General features: G+C 33.8%; 1 protein-coding gene across 5 annotated transcripts in view; it reads left to right on the top strand.

Annotated features, from left to right (window-relative positions):
• The window catches only part of CTNNA3 (catenin alpha 3), a 1,835,081-nt gene that overhangs the window by 1,642,259 nt on the left and 169,974 nt on the right, over window positions 1-22,848 (top strand). For all 5 annotated transcript variants that reach the window (XM_064374172.1, XM_064374173.1, XM_064374171.1 and 2 more), the window contains one exon: window positions 22,563-22,744. In XM_064374172.1, coding sequence (XP_064230242.1) covers window positions 22,563-22,744 — 182 coding nt within the window. The remainder of the gene's footprint in view (window positions 1-22,562; window positions 22,745-22,848) is intronic.

Genomic DNA, 22,848 nt, shown 5'->3' with positions numbered 1-22,848 from the left:
TAAGGAGGAGATTGAATTGAACAGTCTGGAGATGGTCAAAGATCAGAAATTAATTTTGACTATGACTAGACTAAAAGCCAGCTGGAAAACCAAGCAAAGATGTCAGCTAGACTGGAAATTGTCTCACATACGTAGCTTTATATTATAATTTTACAACCTTCTAAACTTACAGTGAAGGTTTATGTATTACTTGTGACCTTTTTTTTTTCTCCCCAAGGAATTGTCCTTAGGTCTGTTTTCCTTCAGCTTTCAAACCTCATCCCCCAACAAATCTTGTCTTTTCTGACATGCTTGTTCTTTTGAGTATCTCCTTTTTAGTAATGCCACTACTAACCACCCAGCTTAAAACTGTGACTCTGCTTCCAACTCCCATATAACCTCTTTCCATTTTTTTTTACCTTTTCTTCATAACACTTACCTTCACTCTCTGATGTATTACACATTTGCTTGCTTGTTTAGTCTCCCTATTAGATAGTAAATTCAATGAAGGCAACAGTTTTAATCTTCTTTTGTTCCCATGATGTATTCCCCCACATGTAGAACAGTGCCTGTCTAGTAACTATGGTATAAATATTTATTGAGTCAACAAATAAATAGTGTTAAACCATATATGTGCTTTGGGAAAAGGTACCTGTGCAGAAAATTTGGGGGCATTGGGGTTGTTTCAGATATAGCATTTGAATCCAACCAATTATTATGTAGCTACAGAATAAATAGGGTAACTCCTATATTTCGGAAATAGTATTTTAGTAGATAATTACTCAGACCATGGGCATTTGGAAAAAATGTTCTGAGTCTAAAGTATTCAGGTGATTCTTTGTCTTTGCAGGTTTAGAGGTGTTTGTGGTAGACATCTGGCTACCAAGTGTGTCTCTGCTTTCTCTGCCCTAAATTATCCTCACTGAAAAAGTCCTATTTCATTTATGTTGAAAGTTGAACATGTATACATTATTGTTGAATTAATTAGTCTTCGGTACAAAAAAAAAGTGCTTACATCTTTTCCTACTGAAGACAATATGTGTGTAGTAATGCGTAAGGTAGCAGAAAAAGAAGCCAAATGCACTTGTACTTATAAGAAACATATCTTTTAGAAAAAGTCAGCCTCCAAACGTGTCTCCCCATTTCTGATGCTGAGGCCATTTTAAAGGAGAGCGCAATTTCTGGAGCTAGACTTCTATGTTTGAATCAGACTTTGCCACTTACTAACTGTTGTCATTGAGGAAGTTACTGAACATTTCTATGTTTCAGTTACTTATTTTTAAAATGGGCCTACTCACATCATAGGCTTATAGGAGTTAATATTTATAAGGAGTGACGTATCATTAAGTGATAAAAATATCCATCATCATCATAATCATTACCACCACCACCGTTACCATCACTTTTGTCATCATTATTTGTTGAGTGGATGCACATTTATGACATCTCCGCTATTTTTGCAGCTTGGCAACATTCACCTTCCTAATTAGTTCTCTTCAGATTTTTCAGAACAGTTTCTAGCGAGAGCCAGTCTGATTGGCCAAGCTAAATAAATTTCCTCCTATGTACAAAGTCCTTTACATGGGATCCTTTCATGAGTTTCTAGTTAATTTATAGATGGGGAGCTGTTGAGTCATGTGCCTACCCTGGTCCAGTTTCAAACTGCAGCTCAGAAGAAAAGAAATGCTATGTTGTCACAGTTGTTATTACACCAGATGCCTAAAATTCATTTGCTTGCAATTATATAGCCATGAATGTAGCATTAGATTAGTGTTGTTCTTTGAAATGATGAAATTAGGAACTACTGTTACTAAAATTTCCTAAAATGATATAAAATGGTGTAAGGAAAAAGGATTTCCTTTTCAAATACAGTTTCTAAAAATGTGCAGAACTCACTTGGTTGTGTTTGCTATTATTTTTATAAAAAACACCAAGAGAGCCTGGGTCTTAGGGTCACCATGTCTAAGATGAATCTTGGCTCTTTTTATTAGTGACTTCATGACATTTAGTAATATATATCTTTCTCTGATAGTGATTCTTTACATTTCAACTCAGATAATACCTACCTTATAATATTATAATTAGATATAATGCATATAAAGGATCTCGTGTAGTTATAGAAACATAATAGATGCCTAACACATGGTCTGTTCTATTAAAATATAGTGTTTATAAAGAGCAGCAACTTCTAATCATAAGGGACTCATATTGTGCAGTGAACGAAATATAAGTTATCTAAGGTAAAGGCAAACCAGAGTAGATTTTAAAAAACAGTTTATGTTTTAATTTGCAGGGAGGGAATAGAGAAAAAGGCACAAGGAATAGGAATAAACAAAAGTGAGGAAGGAAGGAAGGAAGGAAGGAAGGACGGAAGGAAAGAAGGAAGGGAGGGAAGGAGAGAAGGAAGGAAGGAAGGGGCAAAGGGAGGGAGAGGAAAAAAAAGAGAGAAGAGATTTGGGTTGGGAGAGGAAGACTCTCTATTCACCAAGAGGGATAGTGACAATGAACTGAAGAATATGTCTAACCCAGTCTTCAGCTTCTGAATTCCAACAGCAACAATAACAAAGGGCACTATGTGTACTACATAAAAAAGAGTAAATATTGTTGTGACTGTGGGATGATAAAAGGTGTTCTAAATGTGATACCAAAGACAGAAAACAAAGGAAACGTCAGGAAAACTTGACTGCTGAGAATACAAAATAAAAAAAGTAAACCCAAACAACAAAACACAAAATAAAGGCAAACATCCATTTTAGGAGATAATAATCACAAATTATATAAGAAAATGTTTATATATTAATAGAAATAGATTTTTACAAAGTAATAAGAAGAAATGACTCCTCCACCCCACTTTCCACCCCTGGGCAACAGAAAACTGGGCATAGGCCTTATACAAGGTATTCACAAAGGATACATGTACATTTATACTAAGTATGCAAATTGTTGTCCCATCTCATCAGAGACTACAAAAATCCAAATGAAAACAACAATGAAATACCATATTCTGATTGGAAGAAGAAATAAAAAGATTGTTAAGATCCATTGCCAGAAAGTTTTTATGGAAAATTGATACTCATACACTTTGTGGAGATATCAATTAGGGTAAACTTCCTGCAGGGAAATCGGGAAGCACTGAAAGCCTTGATAAAAGTGTATTCTCTTTGTCGTCTAGAAAGCTTGCCCCAGATACATTTGAAGAACTGCAAAAAAGATATTCATCACTCAGTACACACACACACACACACACACACACACACACACAATACCTACCTATCTGCATACATACATACATAAATATAAAACAACTGAAGACCGTTAATAATGTAAATTAAATGATACCAGATCTACATCATGAAATAAGAGTGTTAAAATGTGAGGAATCCTTATTATACAGACACTGATATACTTAATAATATAATGTTAAAAAATAAGAAACAAAACAGTAGACATAATGTGATCTCATTTTGTAATATAATTTGTAGAAAAAAATATGGTGAAACCTCATCTCTACTAAAATACAAAAAATTAGCCCAGCGTAGTGGCACGCGCCTATAGTCCCAGCTACTCAGGAGGCTGAGGCAGGAGAATTACTTGAACCCGGGAGGCAGATGTTGCAGTGAGCTAAGATTGCACCACTGCACTCCAGCCTGGCGACAGAGCAAGACTCCATCTAAAAAAAACAAAAAACAAAAGAATAGTCATAAAATATTGCTTTCAAAGTCTTTGGTATACGAAACAATATAAAAATAAAGATATTTTCTATGAAAGTACAGAGACAAAAAGAAGCTAACCGTGCTCCCGAGAGTTGGTGCATAATTTTATAGAGCAAAATGCTTCAAATAAACATAAGGAAAAAATAGCTGTCTATAATTTTACTATCTAGAATGAGCCATGGTTGTTAATCCATTTGATTTTCTTAATCTTTGAAAAGTTACGTTAGTAGAAACTATATATACTCTTACTGAATATTTAATGAAGCATACATTATTAAAGCCCAGTGTAAGAAGAAATTTATGTTTTCTTTTCATAGAGGCTACTAATCCTTGACTCAAACTAGCTAAATATTCTTTTATTTCCAAATAGTAGCACTACCTCTAGACTAAGTCTGATGCCTTGAAGTTCAGATACAAACTAACAAGACAATGGGATTGATGTCAAAGTGATAGAAATGCAGAATAGAGTTAGTGACGGTTTTTTAGGCTAGTTCTAATTGATAGAGTAGAATTTCACTGCTGCCGTTTTACTGCGATCATTATTGTTAAAAATGATTGAAAACAACAGTTAAGAGTCAGCCAAGCACTCCAGAGATCACTGGCTTGGTAAACTGGTGAGCATACATCAGGGTCAGTCTGAGCCAAAACGTCCACTGGTCCTTAGCTAAAATGTCCGCGTAGGGAGGGGTTTCCCCACACTTGTACTGTTGGCATTTTGGACCAGACAATTCTTTGTTGTAGTAGCTGTCCTGTGCGTTGTAGGATGTTTAGCAGCATCTCTGGTCTCTACCCGGTAGATGCTAGTGAAGCGGCATCATTGTCTGGGGAAATAGCCAACGTTTGTTGTCTCGTACTAAGAACAAAGACGCGGACACACCCACATGGAGCAGAAAGTTTAACAGGCAAAGAAAGAAGAGAGAGTTTCCTCATACAGAGAAAGGGGGTGCCCAAGTGGGTTTCCGGGTTTGGGATGAGATGAGGTTGATTTTCTAGAGGGGCTTGAGGATCCAGTGTTTGATTTACATAGGGTCCGGGGGATTGGTTTGACCAGGCGTGCTATTTACATAGCCCACAGATCTTTTATTATGTAGGTGGGGTTTTACCTGGCTGGTGCCATGACACCTGCACATGTGGTGACAAGGAAAGGGAAGAAGGAATTGCCATGTACCTAGCTTCCAGGTACAGCTGCTGGCATTTCCCTATGCAAGCTTCCAGCCTGCTCTATGGTTGCAGCTTGATTTTTCAGACCGCTTTTTATTAGAAAAGAAATGATTTGGGGGCTGCCTTTTATTAAAGTAAAATTCAACCAAAACTCTTTCACCTTCACTAACTATCTGAATAATTTCTTCCTACTCTATCACCACTAGTACACACCTTCCACATCAGTGACTAACAAAATCTTCCAAGAGATGGCCAAGTAGCAATGAGGCTGTAAGTGAGGAATAAGGGAGAGGTAAAACCAGCCACAGGAACAGACATTCTTTCTTGGGAAAGATCGTCGTTCTTTTCTACTGAGTCCTTCCTAATTTTGAGATTAAAATATTCTTTTTAATGAAAGAATAGTGATAGTGGATGGTAAGTTTTTTGTGGTAAATTATTTTCTTCCTTTCTTTTTTAATGTGTGTGTTTTATTGCCCTTATTTGGTAAAATAAAATAATTTAAAAACATATGTTTATTCTGCTACTCTTTTTTAAAAAAGTCACAGGCCTGTGTAAGCCCATGCTTCAGAACCTTTGGCAAAACATTTGTCTCTCATCTTTTGCTTTGAAAATGTTTCCAATTACTATAGATGTAACTTGTCTGTGAGCCGTTTGTGTTGAGTCTGCAGTAAAACTGGAATATATCTTCCTGAAAGATTCTTCCAAACACCCTAGAGTTTTACCTTTGAAAGCTTAACTAATTGAAGACTTACTTTTAATTTCCTTTTGTGCTTATCCATAGACACAGCTCCATCTATATCCTGTCTCAGTACTAAGTTAGGCTCGTGTGTCAGCTGCTGCCTCTTGAGCAGAGGGTCTTATTTCTAGTGCCTGAATGGAATTTTACTTGAAAAGCCTTGTCTACTGCTAAGCGCCTTTCTAATCCAGATGTTTCCCTCTCCAAATTCATATTTAGGAGACAAGAAGAATTATGTTTTGTTTATTTAATGTTGGTGTGTGTTCTGACCATATGGATTTAGCTTCTACAAACTGATTGTATTGTTAGTGTTGCTGATGTAGGATAGATGTTACCATCAACCCTGTGTTTTGATTGTTGCAGCAGCAAAGGGGTGTTTTTATGTTTTTGAATCACAGGCAGTAATTGTGCCATATTTTAACATAAATATTCATGTAAATAATTCTTATGGTACTGCATAAAGAGGGATTGAATTACTTGCATTGCATATAGAAGGAAGATTCCTTTAATTGATATCTGACAGTATAACACAAAAGTATATTTCAAAACAATTAAGCCTTGTGATTTTGTTTGGAGAATTATGAATACTGTAGGCACTGTAATAAGAATAAATATAAAAATGATCTGGAAGTTTTTAGCTCTTACAACTTAGATTCTTTGGGAATTTTTTGAATTGTCAGAATAACATGCCAACATTGTGACTCTCTGGAGGCATTCTCCCTTATTCTCTTTTGTTTATTTTTTTCTTGATTATAAAAGAAAAATAAAAAAGAAACTACAAGCAATAATACTATGCTATAATAAGAGAAAATATTCAAAATCCTGCACATTACCTTATTATACAGACAAGATGTAATCTATTACAGATGGGTGTGAACTGTACTTTGAGAATTTCTATGGTCCAAGTGATTGAATGAAAACTGGTTAAATCATACCAACAAACACCAATTCTCTTTCCACTTCAGTGCCTTCTCAATAATGTCGTTTCCTCTTCCTGTCTCTTTATCCATCTTCTCTTCCTCATTTATTTTTTTAGTGATTCATTTCTCACTAACATGAGCATTTTATTATTAATCCTGAATGAAAATATATTAATGTTTCAAAATGAATATGTTATTTCGTTATTCTACAAATCTTTTAAGGTCTCATTTCTTATCTTTTTGAAATATTCTAATGCTCAGCCTTAGAATCTGATAGAGAGAGACAAGGGATTCTTTGCAAGTTCTTCTATCTTAATTCTTCACGTATTGCCTTACTTTGTGAATTCTCATGAGCAGCTCAAGGAGGGCGCTGTCCCTTTCTGCTGGAAGAATGCTTGGTGATTCTTCTCTTGTCCGATGAGTCCAAAAGGTCTTTGTTTCTAGGGACCAGTTTCTAATTAGTGTCCTAGTGTTCTCCTATCCTGTAAGATCTCAAGTTAGTTACATGTCACCTTAAATTTAAAAATACACAAATAAATATATAGATACATAGAGAGATTTTGGATACATAACATTGAAACATGCCATTGTAACTTCTGTTTTACAAATTGTCCCAAACAATTTTATTTTTTAAATATAGTGTCCCACCTCTGGGAAAATAGTTCATAATTCACCTGGGGATTTATTAAATGAAACTTTAGCTGAAGGACGCTTAGAGAAAATAGAAAAATTCAGTGTGTATACAGATAAAACATTTTCAACTCATCAAGATGAGTCCTTTTTCTAAGAATTATTTTTTTTTTTCTCATTCCAAAAATATCTTGAGAAAAAACATTTCTTTAGGAAGCATCTATTTTAGGTACTTCCTACGTTCAGTTTCTGGTAGATTTCAAGGTATTACAGACTGCTTGAAGTTCCAAAACTAACACCATTGTAATGGAAGACCCATTCTTTATTTTTAATTTTTGTGGGTACATGGTAGAGGTACATATTTATGGAGTATATGAGTTGTGTTGATAATGGCATGCAATAAAATAATTGAGTATTTTGTGGTGCTTTAAGTACTTTTATGTAGCATTCTGTTGGGTTATACTTTTAGAGCCTGTAGAGCTACATTTTAAAAGTTTGGTCTGTTCTGAAAACTCACTATCATTTCAAATGTGAATCACTTGGAGAGGTGAGTGCTCAGAAAGCCATAATAAGAAAACACTGGCCTCTGTAGGACTTGGCCACCTATAATTATATTTGGAGCACAATGTCCTGTCTGTGTGCCTGGATGGTCAGTAATGGATATACGATGGTTTCCACAATATATAGGATGGGTAACAACTAGCAGAGAAGAACGAGACAGACCTTAGTTGCCTCTTTACAAAGACCATATTACTCCGCATCTGTCTGCCTTTTAAAATCTTTAATATCTTGTCTAATATTTTTATATAGTCCAGGCTTATGCTAGCTGGTCATAGATAGTTAAGAGAAATTATATTTTTTTCATAAGCAAGATGTTAGGTAGAAAGTGTGTGTAGGTCCTTTGACCCTCAAGCAAAACCATGGAGGTTGTGGCAATGATAATTAGGAAGGAATATTTGAAGTGGGAGGTGAATCTAGGGAAGAGTAGCATAGGCTGCTTGGTCCACTTGTCTTACCCCCATGGAGTTTGTCTTAGCAAGAATATTTTTTTGAGCTATCAGGATCCATTTAAACATCCTAAATTACAAGTTGCATGTTATTTAATGATATTATTCTAGTACTAAGATTGGGCAGAGCTTTTGTTAACAAGTTATGTGGTTATCCAAAATTAGATGGGTTTTTACGGCATCTCAGTTTATAAGCTGTTAGTAACATCCAAATTTGCTCTGGTGAGTATCTATAATTATAGGATAATGTTTTCTTGCTTACTCATTCCCTCACTTCTTTTTACTCCTCACTAAGAAGATCTCTAGCAAAGAGAAAAAAAAATAATAGTTTTAGACTTCCCTTTAGGGAAGGGACTCTTTTTCTTCAGGAGAATATTCTGCACAGTGTTGAGAGATGAGACTCTGATGGATGGATATATATAAGACAATACTTAAAAAGTGTGCTTAGAAAATATGCAGTATTTTGCTGTGGGAGAATAGGGTGATGAAAGAGGAGAAAAGGACAGAGAGGGGCCCACCTAAGAAGGTAGGATGCCAAGGACTGAAAATGGTAGCCCCCACAAAGTAAATTATTCTGTATTTGCTGACATACATATGAGGATTCAGATGCATAGTTTGCATTGTTTTTAATTTTTAATTTTGAAATAATTTTATAATTACAGAAAGCTGAAAAAAGGACAGAGAGATCCTATAGGTCTTTCGCTTAGTTTCCCTTAATGTTAACAATTTGCATAACCAGGGTTCATTTGTCGAAATGAAGAAATGACCATTGGTATTATATTATTAATTAAACCACAGACTTTATTCCAATGTCATCGATTTTTCCACCTGTATTCTTTTTCTATTCTAGGATTCAATCCAGGATCCAACATTTTATTTATTCAGTTGTTACATCTCCTAGTCCCCTCTGGAGTATGGTGTTCCCCGAATCTTCCCTTATGTTTCATGATCTTAATATTAAAGAACACAGATGAGGTGTTTTACAGAATGTCATATAATTTGAATTTGTCTTATGTTTTCCTCATTATTTTAAGGTTATGCGTTTTTGGAGGGACTATCACAAAACTAACATGTCCTTCTTAGTCCATCAAATCAGGAATTCAAGATGTAATACGTCTTATTTCTGGTGATGTTGGTTTTTGTCAGTTGGTGTTGGTTGCTGGCTTTGTCTACTGAAAAACTACTGTTACTTTTTTTTCTTTTTGATTAATATCTTGTGTGCATTGCTTTTTTTTTTTTTGTCAGAATTTCTCTCTGTCACCCAGGCTAGAATGCAATGGTGAGATATTGGCTCACTGCAACCTCTGCCTCCTGGGTTCAAGTGATTCTCCTGCCTCAGTCTCCTGAGCAGCTGGGATTACAGTCACCTGCCACCAGATGACTGCAATTTTTTGTATTTTTAGTAGAGATGGGGTTTTACCATGTTGGTCAGGCTGGTCTTAAACTCCTGACTTCAAGTGATCTGCCCATCTAGGCCTCCCAAAGTGCTGGGATTACAGGCGTGAGCCACCATGTCCAGCCAAAGTACAGTGCTTTAAGACTATTCAATTTTATTCCTTCTCAAATATTCACCTATGAATTTTAATCTCCATCAATTAATCTTGCCAAAGAATAATTACTGTGGTGTTTGCCTAACACATGATTTTCTACCTTCTTCACTTTTTTTTATTAATTGGAATTTTAAGGAAGACTGTCCCTTCTCCCATAGTTAGTTATTCATTTAGTTATTTATTTATATCACTATGAACTCATGGATATTTATTGTAGTCTATGAACTTTAACCTTATTCCATTGACCAAATTGTCCCACCTTTGGTATCGAAAGTTTTTTTTTTTTTTTTTTGGTTTGTTTTCCTTCTTTTTTAAAGTTTTTTTTTTCTTTTTTAAAATTTTACTTTTTTCCTATTTTGTGATTATTATTATTATAGATGGGTTCTTGCTATATTGGCCAGCCTGGTCTTGAACTCGTGGCTTCAAGCAGTCCTCCTGCCTCAGCCCCTGAAAGTGTTGGAATTACAGCCGTGAGCCATCATGCCTGGATGTCCTGTTTCTTTTTAATATGTTCTTCTTTTTTGAGTACTTATTTACTTTCTGCCATCATAGGATGATTCATGCTTAACTAATTTGTTAGCTCTTCTAGCTGAATTCAACTTGCCAATGTCAGGTGGTATTTACCCAAGGCAAGCAAACACTTATATCATATTAGGTTCATTAGTTGACTTGCGACTTCTGACCAAGAAAGCCTTACATTTCTCCTCGTCTTGCCAAATTTCAGTCGGGATTCTTTCTGAGTACAGGCCCCTGACTTCCCTTTTCCTAAAGCATTCCTTTGGAGAACTTTCCGTTGTAAATTATTTCTCTGATACTTTGTGATGTAAATCTTGTTCCAGCTTCTTGCCAGTTTAACAACAAGAGAATATCTTTCGTAAGCATCTGTGAATTATCTCTTTGAAATGTAGTTCTCAAGAAAGATAAAGCCTCTGTTTCCTACTTTCTATGGGAGGGTAGAAGCCTATTCAGTAAGTACCATTTTGCAGACACAGAGGGTCTAATTACATTGACCAGCTCCAGTAATGTCCTCCAATACTTTCCTATAGCCCACTCCAGTGCTTAAAAACTCTCCTTCCCTTTGTTTCAGCAGAGCTGAGTTCCATCTCTCCCTCCATTGCAGCAGTATTGAATAGAATTTTCCTTGGCTGTTTAACTCATTCAGTAAAATTATTATTTGACAACTATAATTGGTTTTAAGAAAAGTCATGAACTTGTAGATTTTTGGCTTTGGTTGTTGATGTAAATTTGGAAGCAATTTTTTTTACCCATATTCTACATCTTTAAGTAAAAGATCTTTAAGTAAAAGATTATTAAGTAAAAATCTTTTAAAGTACTACATCTTTAAGTAATTAAAGAACTGTAAGTAAAAGATATTTTACTTAAAGATGTAGAATATCCTATAATACATACAGGATGAATGTGTTATAGGATATTCTACATCTTTACTTAAAGATCTTTCCTGCTTCTATCAGGACACCTTCATCCTGTTTGAATTATAGAATATCCTACATCTCTACTTAAAGATCTTAAAGTAGAAGATGCAGGATATCCTATAATACATACAGGATGAAGGTGTCCTGATACAAGCAGGAAATCTTACTTATAACTTTAAGTAAAAATCAGAGATATTGCAATGTTAAGTCATTTTACTTTGTAAAACTCTTATGTCATCCCTAAACATTTTCACAAACCTTCCTATATATGCAAATGACATATATAAATGATTCTGAAGAGTTTTACAATGTTGGGTCCCTGTAATGGAGTGAGAAGGGAATAGTTATTCAAGATCAGTCTCAAATGAATGCAGTAGATCAAGAACAGAAATGCAGAGAAAAAAGGTGGCCTATGGAAATATAAACCATTAGAAATTTATGAAGTTATTGAGTAAACTTGAGACTCTCAAAGAATATATGAGAAGAAGCATGATTGCTTTATTTAAATTTCAGAATATGGAAACTTATGCTAACTTTGGGTCTTAGATCATAAACTAATAGAATCGTGAATAATTACACAGTAGTGGAGTCAGAAAGAAATAATAGTATATTACTCAAATAGATATAAAATATTTTCTTTTGCCTTTTTAAAAACCTAGTAAATGGGGAATAGATTATATATTATGTAAAATATAACTGCATGTTTTTCTTTGTGCATTCCATAATCTATATTCAATTGATAATATAATGAAAATAGATTTCATATTTTCTTTGCCATGAGTATATGACTACAGATATTGCATCTGGTTTTCAATGGAAGGAGATATAATTAGCATATTTATATGGATCATTAGTATTTGTACTATATTAATCATAATAATATAGACATATATAAGCATAATTTATGGACAAGCAAACACCATATTTGGAATTCTATACAGTATTCCTCAAATTGTTATTTTATCAAGAAAATTTTTGTTAGAATGAAATATTTAAACTTCCACAAACCAATCTGGAGGAAAATCTGGTAAATATATTTAATTACACATTTAATACATATATATGTAATAAAATTTTATTCATTACAAAACTATGATTAAAAGAAAATACATATAAAACAAAGAGGTATATAATTCTTACCCAAATCCTACTTTAGTTGGTACACTATTCATATAGTTTGTCGTTATAAAATTCATGTAATAAGATTTAAATTTTTAAAAAGTCACTGGAATTGGTTTTCAAATTGTATTTCATGTATCTTTACCTTACCAACCAAAATGTTCTAAATATAATTTGTTTTTTTTCTGCACAGCAATCTTTTAAACTGTTTCAGAGCAGAAATGATGCCATTTAACTCTGCTTTACAGTAGACATCAACAAATGCTGGGTGATGATGTTGTGGATGACTCATTGTCAGTATTGTGACCAAATATAATTGTACTATGCTGTAATACATATAGGATGAAGGTGTCCTGATATAAGCAGAAAAGCTTGTTTATAACTTGAAGACCCTCATTATCTGAGTAGTCTGTCCCTTTTTTGATAAATTTTCTTTTCCATCCTTTTAGTCAGACTAGCACACCTTCTATCTACTTCCAATTTACAGTAAACTGGGGCACGGAATTCAGTTAACCAAACTTACTTAAATTGTGGGCAAAGTATAAGCTACTAGTCACTGCTTAGCATCTTAAAGGCATTCTTAGGAATAAAATTGATAGGCTTTTAGAGAGTGGTGTTTGATTTTCTCACATCCTTTATAATATTTATTTATTGAATTGTTTGAGAATTTCTATATTGTCAGTTTGGGCACCATCAAAAGACAAAAGTATACCAGCATTCTGGACTGAGGAACCAAAGAAAACACAATGCAATTAAATAAATTAAATTTAGTGTAAATCTTTGCAATATTTCTATTTAAAAATAAATACACAGAGCAGTGTTGATATGGCTTAGCTATAGTTTATTTTTGTAATGGGCATTTCAGTTCCATGTTAAGTATGAGTAAATTACATGAATGTTACAAAATTTCTATTACAATATTGGTCTTTGAAGAGTGCAAACACAGTATCCTGAATAAAGACCATTATTGTTTTCTTGACTGATCAAAATTCATCTAGAATTTTCACTTCTGTCTGAAAGTCATTTTGTGAAAGGGTCAATGATACACTGAGATACCACCAGAGGAAAACCTCGATGCTAGTCTTCTGGATAACAAGTTCTTGAAGTATCTGGAATTGAATAGTTACACAGAAAAGGAATAGGTGAAGGAATGAATGAGAGAATGAGAAGATTAATGTTAATAGTATCTGATAATTATTTTTCACAAAACTGCAAGATCTTTTTGTGGAAAATAGATTACATATACTCCTTTAGGTTCTAGAGGTCTGAATTCAAGCTAACATGTAGACATAGAGAGGAAAGATAAAGATTTTCTAATAACTACTCTGTCTAAAAATGTAATTTAGTGCCTCATAAGGAAGTGCATGCCTGTTGTTGGAAGACAAAAGTAAGATATTAAGTGGAAAAAGGGCTGACAGCTCAAGTAGAATCTCCTCACCTGATGAGATCACTGAGGTACTGGGGCTGGTCCTCACTTTGTTGGGAATCGAAACTCTATAGTGTTGATATCCCTAAATAAAGCAACCAGGCTTTTAAAGGTTGACTCTTGCTAAACAAATTCACCAACATTTCAATGTATAATTATATGTATATAATTTTAGAGGAAATATTGTAAAGGCTTGATCTTCACCTTCTGGCTAAAATATATGTTGCAAGAAATATATGGCCGTGCTGAGATCACATCTGTCAAAAGGATGAGGATATTCATTTCAGCTGTTTTGATACCTGCTCACATCAGCACCTTGTTTTAGAGGCTCCATACAGATCACCATCTTTGAAACAACTTTTCTTTTTGGAGAAAGGTTTATGCTACATGCAAATTTCAGTCATTATGATACATGCCAGGATCCTCAATGAAATTTATCTATGTGAAGATTACTTCTGGAGGTCATGAGTCTCATTTATTATATTTTAATTTTTATTGGTAAAATGGGCAGAGACTACTTTATTTCTCAGTCCCAGAGGATCCAGCATTGGACTTTCAGGAAAGTCCAAAAAGTGGCGAAAGCATCATTGGTCATAAATGTTACAGATGGAATGATATTTTGGAATAAGATGTTATATAGCTTCTAAGATCTCTCATGCCTCTACAAAAAATTACAGAAAATGTTATTTGCTTTTAATTGTCTATTGTGAAAAATTAAATGCAGAGAAATGTTTTAGTACAATGCACCCTTCATATTCCCATTACCTAAAAATTAACAGTTTAACCATAGTGCTAGAGCCATATTTGGTTTTTCTTCAGCTACTTCAAAGTAATTTGAAACATCATAGTGTTTTAGACATAAATATTTCAGCAGGAATATCCCAAAATAATGAACATTCTCTTATATAACCACAGTATGATCACCACACTGAAGAAAATTAACAATCACTTCCTAATTTGTCTTAATATGCAGTTTATATACAAATTTCTTTATCCATCTCCCAAATGCCCTTTACAACCATTATTTATTTCTAGAACAAGGACACAAACCAGATTCACAAATAAAATATAACTATGTCTTATGTAAAAGAAAGAAAATATTGGAGAGGGTCTTCCTTTATTGGAGACCTGCAAATGTTCCCTATGGACCTCATTTTCATGATTGTAACTAATGGGTATCAATAATAGCTACCTCATCATATTATTATTTAAATGGGGTAATTTTTTTCAAAAGTGCTCAGTAGAGTGACTGGCATATGGGAAGTGTGAACAAATATCAATCACTATCATTATTACCTTTAGAACATGAATAATCAATCAAATATACCTGATAATTTAATAGTTAACTCTGTTTCAACCCAGTCCCTGAAACCTATAAAGTTTTATTATAAAATAAGACAGTTTTATAACTGTGAATGTAACCCACTGGGTGCTAAGAGTCTTTTTTTGTTTGTTTGTTTTGATGGATGAGGAAACTGAGAGTTAATTAAAGCTAATATATACTTTAAGTCTGATTTAGAGGTCTATACATAAAAATGTAGAAATGTATATAACTTCTTAAAGTCCAACTCCAATTCCTAAATGTTATTTTTAAAATATTACAGAAAATTGCTCTTAATGAATTCTCAGGAATATATTTGAGATCACAGTTTAGTATGCTTAAGATATCAATGCATAAATCTTGTTTAAATAAATTTGTTCTCAAAATTTTAATTATGTTGAATTTTTGCCAAAAGCACTTTATAATTTCTAAAATTCTATCAAAGTGCTCTATGCTATTTATACTTCTGATGTATTAAAAATATGTCTATTTCTTAAATGCCTCTAGGCTTATTTTAAGAAAACACATACATGCCACTATTAAATTTTGAGATACTCTGAAGGTAAGAACAGGAGTTATCATTTGAGAACTATTTCTCCAATATGTACATATACTGCGCGTATATTTTTAAAGTTTAGTAAACATTTTATTTTGAATGTTGAGTTCAAACTACCCATTCATATGAGTGTTATGAATTAATTAGAAATTCTCTAATATTTATAAAATAGAAAAAATTAGTAACTGTGAATGACTTGTTAACAAAAATGCTATTTCTATGTTTCATCCAGTTTCATGGATACAGAAATTAACAAAGTTATATGATTTACCTAAGAATTTAACTTCCATGAAAAAAGTTATAGTTAAGGAAAGCAAAAAAAAAAAAAAAAAAAATTGTGGAAAGGGAGAGCTACTAATGAGGACACATGGATTGAAACATCAAATCTGTCACTAACCAGCTGGATAGTTTTTTTAAGCCATTTCCCCTTTCTGGGACACTTTTCTTATCTGCAAAATAAGTGACTTGGATTCTGAAGCTTCTGAGAATAAGGTAAATATAATGGTGCTATATTTCTATGGCATGTATTGCTTATGGAAAGCAATTACTCAAAATGTTTCATTCGGCTCTTGCCTAGGCTCTGTGAGGTAGGCTACGTGAATATTTTAGTTATCCTTCTTTTGAATATTGTGTAAAGTCTTGGAGGCCAAGATGATAACATTTATATACATTAATTGTATGCACCATTTACTAAGTCCCCAGTGTATTCCAGGTACAATTGTTTATAGACATAACTAATTCTCATGCAACCTCTATACATTTATTATCATTTAACATATGAAACTGGGGTTCAGGGTTGTTCATTGCTGCATAACTAATACTTGGCAAAAGTGGAATTTGAATGGAGGTCTGCATGACAACAATTTCTGTATTTTTCCTTTTATATCACTTTTATCTTTTCCTTTTGTCTCTTTTAAGGAGTAATTATAGTTCTTTAAATTTTTTAAGCAGATAAATAATGTAAGCATATCAATATTTTATGCAGTAGTAATGAGCATAGAACAATTAATAAGTAGATAAGGTGAAAAATGATCGTCTGTGCTATTAATACAGTCTTGGAGGAATAATAAGGAACTGAGTTTGAAAAATACTAGAAAAAATACATAAGAGAAATGAATCTGAGATCTGTGCAGAGGTAAAAGCTTGACATTTCTGTAAATGTGGGTGACAAAGAAAATGAAAGATCAGTGGTATAAAATTTTGAGCTCACAAGTCTGGGTTTTTTTTTAAGCACTTGAGTATTTCTATTAACAATCACAAACAAAGATTTATCATGCACTATGTTCCTACTTTAAGAGAACTTATATTTTAAGGGAAGGAGACAAAAAATACATCCAAAAAGTACAAATTAAAATTATGTGTACTGTCATAATTATTATTCTAAAAGATGACATTGTTTTCAACAACATTATCTCTAGTAGCTGAGATAAGATAGTTGTGTTCACCAGATTAGACTACAAGAGAGAACAATATGAATGTCTAGAGGGAAGAACTGATAATATGTTCTAAAAATTTTAAGATAATAATTACACGCACCTGAAGGATAGAGAAAGGGGCATATACTATATGAGTGTGGCCTGGAAATATGATTAAATTTGGACCAAAAAATTGGGGGAAGGGAAGCAAAAATAATTAATGGCAATGTCTCAAGATATTTACCTGTAGCAACAAATAGCTTAGCTTAGCTTGAGGATCCAGTGTGTTGAAAGAAGTAAGATAGGATGAGATTGAAAAGCTGGTAGGAACAAAGATTATGATGATCCCTGTGACACAGTAATTCCACTCCTAGATATACACTCAAGAGAAATACACCCATATGTACACCTAAAGAAAAGTCCAATAATACTCATTATTTATCATGCTAAAAATGAAATAGTTTTCAAAATATTATTTATAGAAAAACATGCACATATGTATTTGGAGAGTGGAATAATATCTATATAGAGCAATGAGAATAAACAAGATATAACTACATGCAACAGTATAGATGCATTTCAAGCATTTAAGTGCTGAACACAAAAAGCCAGACACAAGAAGTCATGCGCTATGATTCCACTTTTATAAGATTAAAAAACAGGCAAATCTATAGTTTTAGAAATCAAGTCAGTGATTACCCTTAGGAGATAGTGACTAGCAGAAGATGGAAGGAGTCGTCTGGGTGCCTGTAATCTTTTTGTTTCTTGATTTGAGTGTAGGTACATGGATTTGCTCTGTTTGTGAAAATTGTTCCAACTGTACATTTATGACTTAGGCATTTTATGTGAATTTTCTATTTTAATCAAACAAATATAATGGTGGTGTTTGAGGAATTGATGCTCTTTATTTGATAAGGAGATGTAAAGATAAGGATATTAACTGAAGGACTGCACAATTGCTTCATATTCAGAAATATTGAATCAAGCAGTAGCAAGACAAAAAGATTGAAAACAAAAGAGAACATTAGGACCAGTAGACAGCAGGAGTGGTTATATTAATACATAGAAGGAAAGGGATTTGATAAAGGATAAAATGGACAACTAACAGAATAGGGTAAAGAAAAGAGAGTGATTTTCTTAGATATAGAATTTCAAGACTGGAAAACAGGAAGTATCACTGAGAACCATGAAAATCAAGAGAATAAATGGTTTGGCTGAGTATGTTTTTCATCCTTCTGTAATCAGGTATTCCTAACACAGCAGTGGATGTACTGATCACAGTATTGGAAAAGTGAAGAGTCAGGACTGAAGAGGTTGTTTGGAAGTAATCTTCATAGCAGTGATAGTTAAAATCATAAAAGTAGCTGATGTATAGATACACTGTAGAAGGGTTATAACTGGCTAATTAACACATGCATTACCTCACACCGTTATCATTTTTAAAGTGAGAACACTTTACATTCACTTAGCATTTTTCAAAAATGCAATTTATTATTCACTGTAGTCACTGTGTTATACAATAGATCTCTTGAACTTATTCCTCCTGTCTAAGTGAAATTTTTTTTCCTCTGACCAACATCTTCTCAACTCCTCTCTCCCACTACCTCAGCCCCTGGTAACCACTACTTTATTCTCTACTTTTGTGATATTGTTTTTAGATTCTGCATATGAATGAGGTCATGTAGTAATCATCATTCAGTGTCTGGTTAGTTCACTTAACATAATTTCCCCCAGATCCCATGTTGTCACAAATGATAGGATTTCATTCTTTTTTAATGGGTGAATAGTATTCCATTGTATATTCCACAATGTATATACGCTTCAGAACATAATGTGATGCATAGTAAGTACTTACAATTTTATTACCTAACGTAAGAAAGAAAAAAAAAAAGTAGATGAATGTGCTAAGGGAGAAGATATGAAGAAATTTAAAAGGGTCAGCACAGATTCTTGGGGAGATGTACATTTGACAGATGAGGGCAGGTGGAAGACTCTGAGAAGGGGCTGTTGGATGTAAGGGGAAAGCAATGCCAAGAGAGCAGATCACAAGATCAGGAGTTCGAGACCAGCCTGGCCAACATGTTGAAACCCCGTCTCTACTAATAATACAAAAATTAGCTGGGCATGGTGGTAGGCACCTGTAGTCCCAGCTACTCGAGAGGCTGAGGCAGGAGAATTGCTTGAACCTGGGAGTGGAGGTTGCAGTGAGCCAAGATCATGCTACTGCACTCCAGCCTGGGTGGCAGAGCGATTCTATCTCAAAACAAAACAAAAAACAAAAACAAGAAAGTGTTTCAGGGATCGCTTGGTCAGTAATTTCTTGAGTTATAAACAAAGTAAGGACAATGAAGACAGAGAAAAACAATAAAAATATTCTGTGTTCCCTGGTCATTGGAAAATTTTAGAGTAGATGTTAGAAAATTGTAGTCAACAGGTCAAATCTGGCCTGCTGACTGCTTTTCTATATGAGCTAAGAATGGACTTTACATTTTTAAGTGGAAAAATATCAGAATAGATGTAATCAGATGTGATCGGAATAATATTTGTGGCATGTGAAAATTATGTAAAATTCAAATTTCAATGTCTATAATAAAGTTTTATTGGAATATGCCCACACTGATTTGTTTACATAGTATTTATGACTGCTCTTGCAATGTAACAGAATAACAACTCTGCAAGTTGAGTAACAGAGTGATATGGTATGAGCTGCAAAGCATATATCACTATGTTATTTACAGAAAAATTCTGCTGACCTCTCTTTTGGAGTTAAAATAGTATATGAAATCTATGCTTTAAAATGCCTAAAAAGCTAATTGGATAGCACAGCTTTTGCTTGAAAAATAGAGGATAATATCATAGAGTTCTGATATTCACTGCAGAGAGTAAAGAACTGAGTCTATTTGTGTAAGTAATGATTGACAGTTGACATTACATAACTTAAAAAGTGTTATGTGTCATTTGATGTCCAAAACAGCCTATCAGGGAAAGATCATGGTATATAGTTTAAAGACGAGGAAACAGGCCAGGCATGGTGGCTCACACCTGTAATCCCAGCATTTTGGGAGGCCGAGGCAGGTGGATCACATGAGGTGGGAATTTCAGGACCGGCCTGACAAACACAGAGAAACCGGTCTCTACTTAAAAAAACAAACAAAAAAAAAATTAGCTGAGCATTGTGGTATATGCCTGTAATCCCACCTACTCAGTTGGCTGAGGCAGGAGAATCACTTGAACTTGGGAGGGGGAGGTTGCGGTAAGCTGAGATGGCGTCATTGTACTCCAACCTGGGCAACAAGAGCAAAAATCCATCTAAAAAAAAAAAAAGATGAGGAAACGTAGATTCTCAACAATGTGACTATTCTTTGGAGAACAATTGTACTTGGAGGTCAAAGTGATAGAGAAATACCATCACAGAGAAAGTGGGTATATTGGTATATTGTGGGCAATATTATTCATGTTTGTTGACTTGGCAATAGAACAAAAACTCTAGAGCTATATTTTCTGATTTACATCCTGATTCTACCATTGACTGACACTATAATCTTGATTAATCACTTAACATTTCAGAAAGACTCAATTTCCTCACTTATAAAGTTGGGATAATAATAATTCCTCATAGAGCTGCAATGAAGATTGAAGTTTAAATACATTCGTGGTTTCTAGAAGAGTGTCTGTCATATGTGTGTTAGCTATTTTTCTTGTGTTTGGTAACATAGTCTAAGATCAATAGATACACAATATAATCTTATTCATATGACAGTGATTCAAAAGGACTTTGACAGTTATTTATATCAGAATTCTGCTCTATTGATCTAAGCAGAAGCCTAGCCATATAGCCACCTGGCGATATACGTCAGAGATTCTGCTTACCTAATTTTTCTTAAGCTTTGTACCTCCGTTTCTTTGTGTAACCTGCACAAAATAATTCAATAAAGAATTTTTCACCTAGACTTTCTAAACATCAAGTATTCCCTTAAGTCTTGTTTTGGAATTTTCAGGGTAGTTGAAATTGATTGATGACATATAATACATCACAGAAGCACTTAAAACCTTCTGTAAAGGTGTTAGTAACTTAATGTTTTGTTGTTGCTGTTGTTCCCCCTGTGAGAAAGGACTAGAATTCTCTAGATCTTTTAATTTTGCAAACTCTTGCCCACCTTTTGGCCCTTATCTTGTCAGAGGTAAATGTCTGTTGTTGTAATTCACCATTTGAGTTGAGATGTTATTAAGGAGATGAAGTGCACCAATGAGCTCCCCGTCCACAATAGGGTCAGTCTCAATCTTATCCAACAATCGACTCTGTTCCCTGCATGGCAGGTGGATAGCAGTTGCAATTACTGTCATGTTGTGTCTAGAGAAACTTAGACAGGAGGGTTAAGTAACTTCCTCAAGGTCATATTGGAAATCAGTGGCATTCCAGGTAACAGAACTTGGAATACACTTAGCCAGTTCAGTTCTTGAATAGTTTTAACTTTATTAAGAGAACAGTAAATAATTTTCCATAATCCCAGTGTGTATTCAGCGACATTTACTAGATCTAGCATCATGGATACAGAATGTAAAGAGAAGAGATACAGAATGTAAAGAGAAGCCCCAGTTGAACCTATCTTTAGCTATTGTTATTTGAATGTTTTAACACTTTTTATGAGAATAGAGAGAATGATAATGACTGGTAGTCAAGATAGAGAAAACTCATTTCTATTTTTGAGCTAGTTTAATGGGTTGGTGGCTTACAATTTACTTAACGTGCTTGCATATTACTTTTCATTTCAGAAGTAGTGAGCTGTGTCTTCATTTATGTGCTTTACCATATGCCAGCAGTAGTAAAAGTTGCTCTTCTCTTACAATCTCACATAGGACACATTTCCTGAGAGAAGAAACTACAGACTACTTTCAGATGCTAAGAAATAGCACTTGTATCAGTTAAAAACTTAGTCTCATGTAGCTTAATTTGATTCTTCATAGAAAAAATGCAAATAAAATGAAAAAAAATGTATCAGACATATGAATATATTTTGATTATTGAAAAATAGCTACTATTTATGGAACATTCAATATGTGTCAAGCATTATGCTAAGACATTTGAAGAAAATTTCAAACCAAAAGCATCATTGTTTATTTTCTTTATTATGTTAAAGTTGAGGCATGACTAATTCATCCTGTAATTACTCATACACACATAGGTAGACATAGTCTCATTTCAAGTTAAATTATATTATACAGCCACCTTTTTATATGCGCTTTTCTAACAAAGCTGATGTATTACACTAAATTTGAGCTTGTTTAAAATTTGAAATGCACTAGAAATTTGCAAAGTCCCACTTTTATTTTATAAAATGTACGTAAGTGTGTTGGACACCAAGTTCTACAGTCTTATTCTCAAATGCAACAATATAATTCTAGAGCAAATTATTATAATTTAATAGATTTTTATATGAAAAATTAAGCCTGGAAAGTTTTGATTGAATGACTTTAACAATATTGTGTCTCTGATTTTGAATGATTAAGTTTTGTGAATATCCTGTAATGTCTACTTATTCCTAAAATGCTTTTGACATAGTGGAATGATTTTAATTCTAATTATCACATGTTTTAGGCTAAAATGACTCAACTGCCTGAGGCAGAAAAGGAAAAGATTGCTGAGCAAGTTGCTGATTTCAAGAAAGTAAAGAGTAAGCTGGATGCTGAGATTGAGATATGGGATGATACAAGCAACGACATCATTGTTCTGGCCAAGAACATGTGTATGATCATGATGGAGATGACAGACTTCACCAGGTAATTATATGGAAAATGATGTGTAATATTCATAATGGCTAAAAATATTAGTTATTAGTGAAACTTCAAGTTTCTCTGAGTGTCAAGGGCCAAAAATCAAGTGG

The sequence above is a fragment of the Aotus nancymaae genome, unplaced genomic scaffold (genome assembly GCF_030222135.1).
Source record: "Aotus nancymaae isolate 86718 unplaced genomic scaffold, 86718_ANA_hifiasm-v0.15.2.pri h1tg000010l, whole genome shotgun sequence".
Taxonomy (NCBI): Eukaryota; Metazoa; Chordata; class Mammalia; order Primates; family Aotidae; genus Aotus; species Aotus nancymaae.
The sequence above is the reverse complement of the archived record's forward strand: the minus strand, read 5'-3'. Positions and strand labels throughout refer to the sequence as shown.